At 40.7% G+C, this 13,733-nt stretch overlaps 1 protein-coding gene across 2 annotated transcripts in view; it reads left to right on the forward strand.

Moving 5' to 3' along the window:
* Positions 1 to 8,693: 8,693 nt before the first annotated feature.
* The window catches only part of LOC111959448 (mannosyl-oligosaccharide 1,2-alpha-mannosidase IB), a 171,532-nt gene continuing 166,492 nt past the window's right edge, over positions 8,694 to 13,733 (forward strand). The window contains exons 1-3 of one of the 2 annotated variants that reach the window (XM_023980993.2): positions 8,694 to 9,259; positions 9,584 to 9,640; positions 10,265 to 10,734. In XM_023980993.2, the coding sequence (XP_023836761.1) occupies positions 10,421 to 10,734 (314 nt within the window). In that variant the 5' untranslated portion in view covers positions 8,694 to 9,259; positions 9,584 to 9,640; positions 10,265 to 10,420. The remainder of the gene's footprint in view (positions 9,260 to 9,583; positions 9,641 to 10,264; positions 10,735 to 13,733) is intronic. The other variant, XM_023980992.2, reaches the window with a different exon arrangement.

Below are 13,733 nucleotides of genomic sequence, written 5' to 3' on the forward strand. Positions count from 1 at the left end.
AACCAAATTCAACCTAGCTAATTTCCGATTTATACGAAATTGTTTGACTACAGAGGTAGCAAAACTGTACTTCAAATCAATGATACTCCCCCACTTTACATACTGATTGACTAGTTGTGCCCAAGCTTGCTGTACAACATTAAAACCTATTCAGTCTGTCTACAAACAGGCTCTCAACGTGCTTGATAGGAAGCCCAATAGCCAATAGAATAGTTATGCACGCTCAAGTTTTCAGTTTTTTTGTCTTATTTCTTGTTTGTTTCACAATAACAAATATTTTGCATCTTCAAAGTGATTGGCATGTTGTGTAAATCAAATGATACAACCCCCCCCAAAAAATCTATTTTAATTCCAGGTTGTAAGGCAACAAAATAGGAAAAATGCCAAGGGGGATGAATACTTTCACAAGCCACTGTATGTACCTTCCATGCACCCTGTTTGCAATAAGACACTTAAGTAATACTGCAAAGAATTTGGCAAAGCAATTAACTTTTTGTACTGAATACAAAGTGTTATGTTTGGGGCAAATCCAAATCAACACATTACTGAGTAGCGTTCTCCATATTTTCAAGCACAGTGGTGGCTGCATCAAATTATGGGTATGCTTGTAATAGTTAAGGAAGTTTTTCAGGACAAAAAGGAAACATAATGGAGCTAAGCACAGGCCAAATCCAAGAGGAAAACATGGTTCAGTTTGCTTTCCACCAGACATTGGGAGATGAATTCCCCTTTCAGCAGGACAATCTACACTGGAGTTGCTTACCAAGAAGACAGTGAATGTTCCTGAGTGGCCGAGTAACAGTTTTGACTTAAATCTACATAAATCTATGGCAAGACCTGAAAATGGTTGTCTAGCAATGATCAACAACCAATTCGACAGAGCTTGAAGAATGTTTTAAATAATAATGGACAAATGTTGCATAATCCAGGTGTGGAAAGCTCTTAGAGACTTACCCAGAAAGACACACATTTAATCGCTGCCAACGGTGCTTCTACAAAGTATTGACTCAAAGGTGGTAATACTTATGAAGAAGAGAGTGAATGTTCTGTATTTAATTTTCAATAAATTTGCCTCAATTTCTAAAAACATGTTATCACTTCGTCATTATGGGGTATTGTATGTAGATGGGGGGGGATTTTTTTTTATTTAATCCATTTTGAATTCAGGCTGTAACACAACAAAATGCGGAATAAGTCAAGGGGTATGAATACTTTCTGAAGGCATTGTATTTGAATACACAGTGTGAAAAATAGTATAAAAGAAACAGGAAGTGTCCAGTGTTTAATGTATTTATATACACTGAGTGTACAAAACATTATGAACTCCTGCTCTTTCCATGACAGACTGACCAGGTGAAAGCTATGATCACTTATTGATGTCACTTGTTAAATCCACCTCAATCAGTGTAGATGAAGGGGAAGAGACCGGTTAAAGAAGGATTTTAAGACTTGAGACAATTGAGACATGGATTGTGTATGTGTGCCATTCAGAGGTGAATGGGCAAGACAATAGATTTAAGTGCCTTTGAACGGGGTATGGTAGTAGGTGCCAGGCGCACCGGTTTGTGTCAAGAACTGCAATGCTGCTGGGTTTTTCACGCTCAACCAGTTTCCCATGTGTATCAAGAATTGTCCATCACCCAATGGACATTTAGCCAACTTGACACAACCATTGGAAGCATTGGAGTCAACATGGCCCAGCATCCCTGTGGAACGCTTTCGACACCGATGTAGTGTCCGTGCCCCGATGAATTGAGGCTGTTCTGAGGGCAAAAGGGGGTTGTGCTTTGTAGTCTCTGTGTACATGGGACAGCAGCGTTGGCTGTGAGTGTGAGTGTGTGTGTTTGTGAGTATGGGTGTAAACATGTGTGTGAGTGTATATGTGAGTAAAGGAGTCTGCTTATGCTTTAATAAAGGGGTCATACATAGTTTGAACGTTTTACTGTTCCTTATAACTATATCATAATAGATTATATCTGTTGGTGTTAAGAAAAGGTTTACTTGTGTTCTCTGCAGCAGATTGGAGGCGGTGGTGGTGGATAACAGTGATGGCTCCTATTCCATCGCCTACACCCCCGTAGAGCCAGGGTCCTACTCTGTGTGGGTGTGTGTCAAGGCCCAACACGTTAAGGTACTCTACCAGCCCCGGGTCAGGGGTCAGCATGGCCCTGTATTTCCATTTTGTATTCAATTATTCTTACTCTCATTTCTGTCATTCATTTCTTTTCACTTCTTTTCTCCTCCAGGTTTCCCCTTTTGTCCTAAATGTGAAGAGAAAGGTCCAGCGGCACTGTGGAATGTTCCACATGTTGTTCTTTCTGTTCCAGTGGGGGTTTTAATGTACAGCAGACTACAGAGTATTTGGCTAGGTATGTTTGAAATGGGAAATATTATATACACTTATCTGTGGAACTCAATGGTGAGGCCACATCTAGTACTGGTGTAGGGACAATGCTAGGTATGTCCTCTATGGGCAGTGTGCCAAGTAGGTGCAGCAGAGTAAAGGCTACTACAGGAGCAGAATGCTAGGTACAGTTGAAGTCGGAAGTTTTCATACACCTTAGCCAAATACATTTAAACTCAGTTTTCCACAATTCCTGACATTTAATCCAAGTAAAGATTCACTGTCTTAGGTCAGTTAGGATCACCACTTAGTTTTAAGAATGTGAAATGTCTGAATAATAGGAGAGAGTGATTTATTTAGCTTTTATTTCTTTCATCACATTCCCAGTGGTCAGAAGTTTACATGCACTCAATTAGTATTTGGTAGCATTGCCTTTAAAATGTTTAACTTGGGTCAAACATTTCGGGTAGCCTTCCACAACCTTCCCACAATAAGTTGGGTGAATTTTGGCCCATTCCTCCTGACAGAGCTGGTGTAACTGAGTCAGGTTTGTAGGCCTCCTTGATCGCACACGCTTCTTCAGTTCTGCCCACAAATTGTCTATAGGATTGAGGTCAGGGCTTTGTGATGGCCACTCCAATACCTTGACTTTGTTGTCCTTAAGCCATTTTGTCACAACTTTGGAAGTATGCTTGGGGTCCTTGTCCATTTGGAAGACCCATTTGTGACCAAACTTTAACTTCCTGACTGATGTCTTGAGATGTTGCTTCAATATATCCACATAATTTTCCTTTCCTCATGATGCCATCTATTTTGTGAAGTGCACCAGTCCCTCCTGCAGCAAAGCACCCACACAACATGATGCTGCCACCTCTGTGCTTCACGGTTGGGATGGCGTTCTTTGACTTGCAAGCATCACCCTTTTTCCTCCAAACATAACGATGGTCATTATGGCCAAACAGTTCTATTTTTGTTTCATCAGACCAGAGGACATTTTTTTTTGTACCTGTTTCCTCCAGCATCTTCACAAGGTCCTTTGCTGTTGTTCTGGGATTGATTTGCACTTTTCGCACCAAAGTACGTTCATCTCTAGGAGACAGAATGCGTCTCCTTCCTGAGCAGTATGACGGCTGCATGGTCCCATGGTTTTTATACTTGCGTACTATTGTTTGTACAGATGAACGTGGTACCTTCAGGCGTTTGGAAATTGCTCCCGAGGATGAACCAGACTTGTGGAGGTCCTACATTTTTTTCTGAGGTCTTGGCTGATTTCTTTTGATTTTACCATGATGTCAAGCAAAGAGGCACTGAGTTTGAAGGTAGGCCTTGAAAGACATCCACAGGTACACCTCCAATTAACTCAAATGATGTCATAGCTTTAGAAGCTTTTAATTGACATCATTTTCTGGAATTTTCCAAGCTGTTTAATTAAAGGCACAGTCAACTTAGTGTATGTAAACTTCTGACCCACTGGAATTGTGACACAGTTAATTATAAGTGAAATAATCTGTCTGTAAACAATTGTTGGAAAAATTACTTGTGTCATGCACAAAGTAGATGTCCTAACCGACTTGCCAAAACTATAGTTTGTTAACAAGAAGTTTGTGGAGTGGTTGAAAAACGAGTTTTAATGACTCCAACCTAAGTGTATGTAAACTTCCGACTTCAACTGTATGTGCAGAATTGGACATGTGCTTTGTCTGGTACGCTCAGTGGACAAGACACATCAGGTAACAGTAACTCTTTTTGGCTCTGAAGACATGAGTCTGTGTCTGTCTGTCAAGAAGTGTGTGTTCGCTGTCCACCATGACATTAAGCACCAGACAGATTTACTAAGCATTTGCACGACGGTCACGATAGCTTTGCTTTTAATCTCTTATTCCTTTCTGAAAATATCAGGTACAAAACTATGAATATTAACACTCTTGCCTTATGTGGGGGGGGGGGGGTGGCCCGTACCCCCCCCCCCCCCCCCCCCCCTTGTGATAACGGCAGTGGGGGGAACAGTAACAGCGGTGTGGGTGGACAGGGTCAGGCTCGCCCCGGGGACAGTGCAGCTCTGAGGGACAGGACCAGGACACCCCTACCACCACCAGACATGGGTCTACAAATCAACCATTTCAGATGATTAACGAAATAGTGGAAAGAAGTGGTACAGTTGGGGATAAAAGTGAGAAGAATGAATGTAATTGAAAGACCATTCTCTTTCATCTTAAAAAAATCACACTGGCATCACTTGATGATGTGTCGGTACAATATTAACAACAGTTATATCGTTTCCATCTGGAATACGAAGCATAACATTCATAATAAATGTAGTCATGGTTTAGAATATTAGTCTGGAAGTTTGTTGTCACTGCAGTTCCGTTCTCCACCACTTGATGACAGTAGTGTGCTATTCACTCTTACTTCAGCCCATCATACCATTTTAATGGAAATATTCCATTACACATGAGCGCCTTAGAGAATACTTATTAGTGGGGACAGTGCCTAATCAAGCGTGATACCTATCTAATTACGCTGTTTTGGAAATGAGTAATAATGTAATCACCATTATCATGTTTAGTTTGTTGTACAGTTGTTGATGTTGCCTACGTGGAAGCTGTACCACTACATGATGGTTGAAAAGCAGTTGTACTACTGGTATCATTGTGTTAGACTTAACACACTCTCACCCTCCCTGAGGTAGCTGACCCTCCTCTGTACAGTTGTTTGGTGGGAGCAGGGAGGTGTAAAGATCTTTAGAAATGATGATGTTGAGGGGGTGGATGACTCAAATACTAACCTCTGTTACGTGATCTCTAGAACACAAGTGTTGAAACCACATTACAGTGGACTATTAAACCATTATCTGCAGAGTGGACCCAGGAGAGAAGAAGTTTATGTCCCACATAAACGCTTTAAACCCATGATTGGAAACTGAGACAACGTGTCTTGTAAGCTTAAAAACCTCTTCTAATACAACATAACAGAAAAATGTGATGGACAATAATTTGTCTCACACTCCCTCATTCTGCTCCTTTGTCTTCCTCCTTGTATTTTTATTCCTTCTCTCACAAAGATTCTCCCTGGTTCATTCACTGACTCCCCCTTTCTGTTGGTGTGCTGAGCTGTGACCATCACTCATCGATCCTTTGCATATTTGTGTGTGTGAGGTGATAACTCCATCTTTATCCTTCCTGTAAAGAGCTTGCCACGACACATCGCCACGACAACCCTATGACTGACGTCATACTCTGATAGGCTCTTCATCTCAGGGCTCCAAGAGATGAACCACAAGTTCTTCATCACTGCAGAGGTTGAAATAGAGCTCATTTAAAAGTACATGAACCCAGAGCAGATTATAATTGTACGGTGATGGAATTAGAGTAGAGTCTATCCATGATGAATTTTGAATAATTTATTTTAACTAGTTTATATTAGTTCAACCTCTATCATGCATGTACATTGCAAAACATATTAGTAAATTCCCTTTGGACAAGATGGATACGGCACACAGGCCAGATAGTGCACTGAGCAGGAAGAATCAACTGCATTGTAGCTAATGTTCCATGATGCGATGAGTGGAGTCAGAGATCATTTTCTTTGTGTGTGTGTGTGACATAAATAAAGACTCTGACAACGGGTCACTCTGAACACAGTGTAACCTGATTTCAGACAAGGGCCAGAGCCATATCATCACACTAATGTACTTACATAGCTCTAAATTGACCCCACATCACACAGGAGAGTGGAGTGCCCCATGGCAATCTCCAGGCAATAATGTGAACCTGGCCATACAGGACTGAATCTACAGATACCTGGGCCTAAAAGAGCCAGAAATAAACTGGTAGCCAGAGTACCTGAATACTAGACAGTTCAATTATCCCCACAAACACTGCTCTGACTGACTGAGTCTCCATCAGATCATCTGATTCCAAACATCACCACTCCAGTCCTGTTTGTAGAGCTCTCTTTATCTAGTACACCTGCCCGTAATGTCACATCACCTGGGACTCGTCATCTGTGTTCTTGGCACCGTAGGACGGCACAGAGACGCCCCATTACCTGGAACATCAGATATGGAGTAACCCTCACCAACCCCCTCCCCATGTTATCATCACTGGAACATACATTTGACAGATACCCTCTATGACGTAGCATGGGAGCCTATCCTCTTGCCCTGGCATAGATCCCCAGGGTGGTATGATGGTACTTTACTTTATTGACTGGATTTAAACCATCGTAATTCGCCATCCCGTTCACACGGCGCTCCAAAGCCAGATGCTGTTTCATTATGTTATGTTTACCTGCTGGAGTATGCCTTTTAATTTGCTGCACCAGGGCTTCATTGTTCTAAACCTTAATCTCCCTCACTGTCTCTTTCTTCCACTTGTCCTTTCTTTGTTTCTTTCTCCCTCGCCACTCTTTTTTCTCTCTCTAGAAGTGTTTGTAATGAGCACTTTGTCTTTGCTGCATTGTTTTGTTGGGCTTGAAGTTCACCATGAGTCCTCTCCAGGCCAATGATCCGTACCCCTCTGACATTGATAACAAGAGGTGCAGCGAAGCAAACGGCCCCCCTCCCTCCGGAACTTGATATGGCTTAAAAAGCGTCAGCCTTTTGTGTCAGCTCAGCATTTTTGTTTTGGAGTCTTTTTAGGCACAGAGCCAGCCACTCAAATGTACAGTTTGCGAGCGTGCGTGACACATGATGCATCTCCAAAGAGGACTCTACAGTGATTACGGCACACTCTGTGCCACAGCACCACACTACTAATTCACTCAGTAAGGGGTGTCACATAAATCCGCCCAGTGGCCCTGTGGTGCGGAGTGGGGCCTGAGCTAATGGCAACTCAAGGACCCACTGACTGACTTGGGCTCTGTCCCCCCACTCAGCAGGACGTGACTGCGTTTCAAGATGGATTTACCTTATAATGTGTCAAAAGATCTTCACTCCAGCCCCCCTCTGACATACTATAAAATGAGCAGACAAGACAACACAACCATTATCACAACTTATACACTATGTTTAAAGTCAAAGACTGAAGCAATATTTTCAGACTTGGTGTAAAAGTGGGCAGAAAACACATTTTGTCTGGGAGTCGGGGTCAAAAGTAGCACTCTGATTATAAACTGACAGACTGAAGATGATTAACTGTGCGCTGTTGCCCAATGGTAGGCAACAAGAGAGTGCATTTGCTAAGTGTATTTTATAGGATCTAGGATCACGTGCCACTAAATGTCTTTCTACACAATTACAATGTTGTTTTCGACACTTAAAAAAACATCCACTTTCCCATAATTCCCTTGCCCTTAACTGAAGGCCTTGCAAATAGTTTCCCTAGGCAGATGGGTTGTCTCCCACAATGTTAACAATGTTGCCCTAGGGCCCTAAGTCTGGAATTTCCGGGACTAGGCCAATGGTTCCCAACCTTTTTAGGTTACTGTACCACCAACTCAATTTCTCTGCCCGGAGTACCCCTGAAGTATTGAAGCTCATTCTTGCCATCATTTTAATTTTAATACTAAGTTAACATCAATTTTTTTTAAGTCAACCTTTCGAGATGGTAGAACATACATATAGGATATGTTTCATAATCTGTAGCATTGTGTGGCAATTTCCATCTATCCACGTTGCAGAGATCAGGAAAGCAGTGCCGCCGGCATTTGCCCCAACACTTTTGATTCAATTTGATAAAAAATATTGACACAAAAGGGTTGAAAACTCATGCACAATTAATCCGATCTTCAGTTTGATCAGCTGAAGGTAGCCTAGAGAAGCCTATGCTCTCTGATACCCTCTGGCCAAGGGAAACGAAGTGGTAACATCATGTATTCATAGCCTAAGCTATATATTTATACCCTAAAATAGGGCTATGTATTTGTGTTAAGAGAAAATGTGAATGTGATCAATTTTGGTTTATATTCAAACTTTGGTTGGCTAAGCTACCTAGACTTTATCAATCCAAAATGATTTACTGGAATGAATCAATCAACAGAAAAGTGATGACATACTGTGTGAGTAACTTTTAAATTACAGATGCAAAGGCCTACATGATGCAACCCTGCATAAAGCAAGCTCAGCCCTGTTAGTTATATTGTCCAATCGCAGTTGTTGTCTAGTTTTTTGTAAAACCATGATCAGCCATTGTGCATTGTAGTCTTTCACATGCAATACAAATATTTTTTTAATACAAGGACTAGCTACAAAGTACAGTCAGTGCTAAATCACACAGACATACACGTTGCAAAACGGACTTGCATATTTAAATAAATACAAATAAAACACGTTGCAAAAATACTTTTGTAATTAATAGACGCTCCCTACATGTACCAGGCTGGGTAGTCGATGTTCGAGATTGTGGGAGGAGCCGTCGTTCGTTGTAGAGTTGCAGCAGTATCAACATCCCTTGACAGAGGCTAGCTATTTAGATAGCTGTAGAGCTATCAAGAATGAAATGAGCAAAGGGAAAGCAAACTACAAAATGAAATCATAGATAGCGAGTTACCCGAATACATTTCGGAACACGGCTATTTGGAAACGGTGGACTAGGATGCATGTCTGTCACCGATTTACTCAAAGGCATTATTGAGGTGATGCAGCAGCGGCGAAATATCGTAACGGACTGCTTCAGGAGGATAGCTAGCCAGCTTGCTAACAGTAGCTAGCTAGCCAGATGCCTTTACACAAAAAGGCGCAGTCTTTAGCAGGCCAACTATTTTCCTAACCTCAACATATCCGAGAAACGTAGTTAGCTAATATTACAATACAATATTGCGGGTGCACATATATGTGTTTAATCAGCTAGCTAAGTTAATGTTATTGCTTTTCTCCATTAGTAATTTAACTAGCTAGATGGCTAGCCAAGCCAGTCAATTCAGTGGATGAATTTGGTATTCTGTGGAGACGCTGCGCGATATCAGACGCAGGCCCGGGTGAGGAAGCTGATAAAATACAGTATATTGGGAATATTTATACAAATTAGCGAGACGACCGATTTTTAACCACATAATTTAACAGGAACATAAGTAGCTAGCTAGTTGTCATTTTAACACTTATTTTGCTACTATTGAAATGGTCCAGGGAGAATGTATGTATCTCTGTATTAGAACCTTGTCGATGATGCGACAATATCTGATTAAAATGTTTCACTATTTGAAAGCCTAATAACTGTCCTGTTAAATGAACTTACAATATGTGTTAGTTAGGCATTAACAAAATATTTCGAGTTGGTTTTGATTCTGTCGTTGTTTATTCAGCTCATAGTGTTCGGATCACAACCGAAGAACATGGATCAGAATGACAGAATTTGCACGGTAAGATTTGTTTCCTCCACAATTATGCTTATTAGATATGTTTAAGTGTGACTTTGCTTACAATTACTATTACACTATTATATTAGGTACTGCAATGGAAATATGTATCGCATTAGATTTCAGGGATATCACTGATAAGTGGAGGTGATGTGCATTGATGGTGTGATGGTATCACGCGCTCACGCAGGTGATTTTGCCATCATCTAGCTACGTATCACTATTTGATGTAACCTTTAGCCTGCCTACCTGAAAGTATCTTTCCCTTTTCAAACCGGGTTGACATAAAGGCCGACTCTCTGCCCACTTTCCTTGGAAACGTTTCCTTGTGCTTTATAATTGCGTTCAATGAATACAGTACATTCTGTATGGGCAGTTAATCCTTATGTACTAACAGATTGTGCTTATTCAAAATACAGTTACTCCCAAAGTTAGATGTGCAGGTTCCTAGGTCTTTTGTAAGGTTAATGATTTGGTGTTACTGACTTAAAAGCCTCATTGTTATATTTTGTGATGCTTATTCAAACTGTAAAGACAGGTATTGTTCAGGCTAATGAACCAAAGAGTGTATGGTATGTACCAATAATATACCTGCTCTGTCCTCATAACTCTCTCCTTCAATTTCAGAATAAAAAACATAAATTCAATCGTGACCAGTCACTTCACTGAGGGATCTCAACACTTGATTTCTGGACACGTACTCGCCGCCGGAATGAGATAATACAGCATAAGATAATACAGCCGTGACATTTGTCCACCCTGAGGTAATTTCCACAGTCCAACATGACCACACCAGCTCTACTGCCGCTGTCGGGCCGCAGGATACCCACCCTGTCACCCGGCGCTGCCTCTTTCCCACACCACAGGGCCACTCTGAGGCTCTCAGAGAAGTTTATCCTCCTCCTCATCCTCAGTGCCTTCATCACTTTATGCTTTGGGGCTTTCTTCTTCCTCCCGGACAACTCAAAACACAAGCGCTTTGACCTGGGCTTGGAAGATGTGCTGATTCCGCATATTGAGGCACCCAAGGGGGCTAAGCATCCTAGTGGACAGGTGGTCATACATGGACAGGGGGGCCACGATGAACACAGACACAGGTAAGAGATGTTGAAGAATGCACACCTGTCTAGTGTTGTTGCCTCTGCTTTACACATGTCAGTATGAATTGAAATGCACTACAAAGTGCAAAAGTGTAATCTCCAAAGTTATGAAGAAAAATGGAAGCCTTGCAACCTTTTTTCTTTGCTCCTCTATATGAAGAACTCAACAGCTTATTGGGCCCTCAGTAGGATTTACAGTACCTTGCAAAAGTATTTTGATTTCTTCACATTTTGTCTTACAAAGAGAGATAAAAATTGATTTATGTAACGACTATATTTAAGTTATTACATTTTTATTCATCTTTAAAACTTTGACATTACATAATATTTTGTGCAGATTTTTGACAATGACAAATCCATTTTAATTTCACTTTGTAACACAATAAAATGTGCCACGGGGTCTGAATACTTTTGCAAGGCACTGTACATAATAGATCTGTCTCACTCTCCTCTCTGTCTCTTTCTCTCTGTGTCTCTGTCTCTCTCCATCTCTCTCTCTCTCTGTGTATGTGTCTCTTCCTTATCTCCAGCAAAATGTGTCCACAGGTCTTATTCAAGAGCAACCTGAGCACAGTGTCACATGACTAAATAGCCAGGTGGGAAACACCTAGGGGTGAGGGAGGGTCACAGAAACCAACACAGTAAGAGCTTCCTCTAGCCTTAAACTTCTTGACGCACGGATCCCTTTAGCGGGATCGTTTTCATCAACAACCGCTGAATTGCAGAGCGCCAAAAAAAAAAAAAAATGCTACAAATATTTATATTCATGAAATCACAAGTGCAGTATAGCAAAACACAGCTTAGCTTGTTGTTAATCCACCTGTCATGTCAGATTTTGAAAATATGCTTTACAGCGAAAGTAATCTAAGCGTTTGTGTGAGTTTATCGATCACTAGACAAAACATTAAAAACACCTAGCAGCAATGTAGATTGGTCACGAAAGCCAGAAAAGTAATAAAATGTATCGTTTACCTTTGATGATCTTTGGATGTTTGCACTCTCGAGACTCCCAGTTGCACAATAAATGTTCCTTTTGTTCGATAAAGATAATTTTTATATAAAAAAAACTCCATTTGTTTGGTGCGTTATGTTCAGTATTCCACAGCCTTAGGCAGGTCATCAAGGCTTGACGAAAATTCCAAATAGTATCCGTAAAGTTCGTAGAAACATGTCAAACGTTTTTAATAATCAATCCTCAGGTTGTTTTTAACATCAATAATCGATAATATTTCAACCGGACTGTAAACTATTCAATACTGGAGAGAAAGAAAGTGTCGAGCAACCAGTGTCGCGCGCATGAACTAATGCAAGGACATCCGTCTATCCACTGACGCATTTTGATAAATCTCGCTAATTTTTCAGAATAAAAGCTTGAAACTATGTCTAAAGACTGTTCACAGCCTGAGGAAGCCATTGGAAAAGGAATCTGGTTGATATCCCTTTAAATGGACGAAAGGCAGGCAATGGAACAGTGATTTCTCAAAATAAGAGTCACTTCCGGGTTGGATTTCCTCAGGTTTTTGCCTTCAAAGTCAGTTCTGTTATACTCACAGACAATATTTTGACAGTTTTGGAAACTTTAGAGTGTGTTCTATCCTACTCTGTCAATTATATGCATATTATAGCATCTGCACCTGAGAAATAGGCAGCTTACATTGGGAATGTTATTTTTCCAAACATAGAAATTCTGCCCCCTAGCTTCAAGAGGTTATTAATGGCTATGTGTGCAGGATGCATATCACTGACATTTGCCTCTACTGACTGTGCTCAACTCATTTACCTGTTGAATGAAGACACACACCCTTGTAGTCCTGTCCCAGCTCAGCGTGAAGAGCAGTGGTGGTGTTAATTATTTTTTCACAAATAAAAATAAAGAAATATCAGAACGAGCAATATCAAGAGTCCGGAATTTAAATATGTGTGTGTGTGTGTAATGGCTTCACACAGAATGAAAGTAGGGCACTACTAGGATTTTAGTAACTAGCTTGCTCCTTATATAATGCTTTTAACCTACTTTAATGTTTTGATTTACCTGTAAATTGTTATCACAAAAAGCAGAGTCCCTGTTTACTTCCTGTCTGTGAGAGAGGTGGGTAAGGCGGATTTGTCCGAACAGGTGCGGACATTTGTGAAAACAGTCGTTAGTTGTAGAGAGTAGCAAATGTTAAAGCTTTTTCTCTGCCTCTCACTCAGCAGGGACCTCGGTGTTGCCACCACCCTCCCCCTTGGCACATTTGAATTTGTCCGAAAATTTGCCATAGCTTATTTATTGTCGTTTGATGTCTGAGAAGAGACGAGGCCAAGATCATAAGTGGTACATGTCAATGTGAACAATACTGCAGTAGTTATTATTTTGTATTTATGAAATAAAAAAAAATCGGTCTGACTGTAGATGGGTGAGTTTGCATTGCAAGAAGGTGTCGGTTTGAGGAGATGGGATATAGTTTATCTACATGAAGAGTTTTGAAAGGCCACTGCGTTTAACCTCTCATAACAATTCATTAATTTGTTTAGAGTGTTTGTCACTCACAGCTCATAGAAATGTTTTCGACTTTGCATTTTAAGCAGCTGACTCAGCCATGGCAAAAAACATCATCATTGCATGTTAGTGAGGTTCATTTCCATGTAAAAGGACCCATGAGCATCAATTTGAAGTTCATAGACGCATGTCAAATGAAAGCAGATTTTTTTATTTTACCTATCTATACTCAATACCCCATAATGACAGAGGGAAAACATGTTTTTAGAAATTGTTACAAAGTTATTGAAAATGAAATGCAGAAATATCTCTTTTACATAAGATTTGACACCCAGTCAATACATGTTAGAATCGTCTTTGGCAGCGATTACAGTTGTGAGTCTCTCTGGGTAAATCAAGCTCTTTGCACACCTGGATTGTACATTATTCTTTTAAAAATTCTTCAAGCTCTGTCAAGTTGGTTGCTGTCCTTTGCTCATTGCTAGACAGCCATTTTCAAGTCTTGACATAGATTTTC

This window comes from Salvelinus sp. IW2-2015, linkage group LG36 (assembly GCF_002910315.2).
Source record: "Salvelinus sp. IW2-2015 linkage group LG36, ASM291031v2, whole genome shotgun sequence".
Taxonomy (NCBI): Eukaryota; Metazoa; Chordata; class Actinopteri; order Salmoniformes; family Salmonidae; genus Salvelinus; species Salvelinus sp. IW2-2015.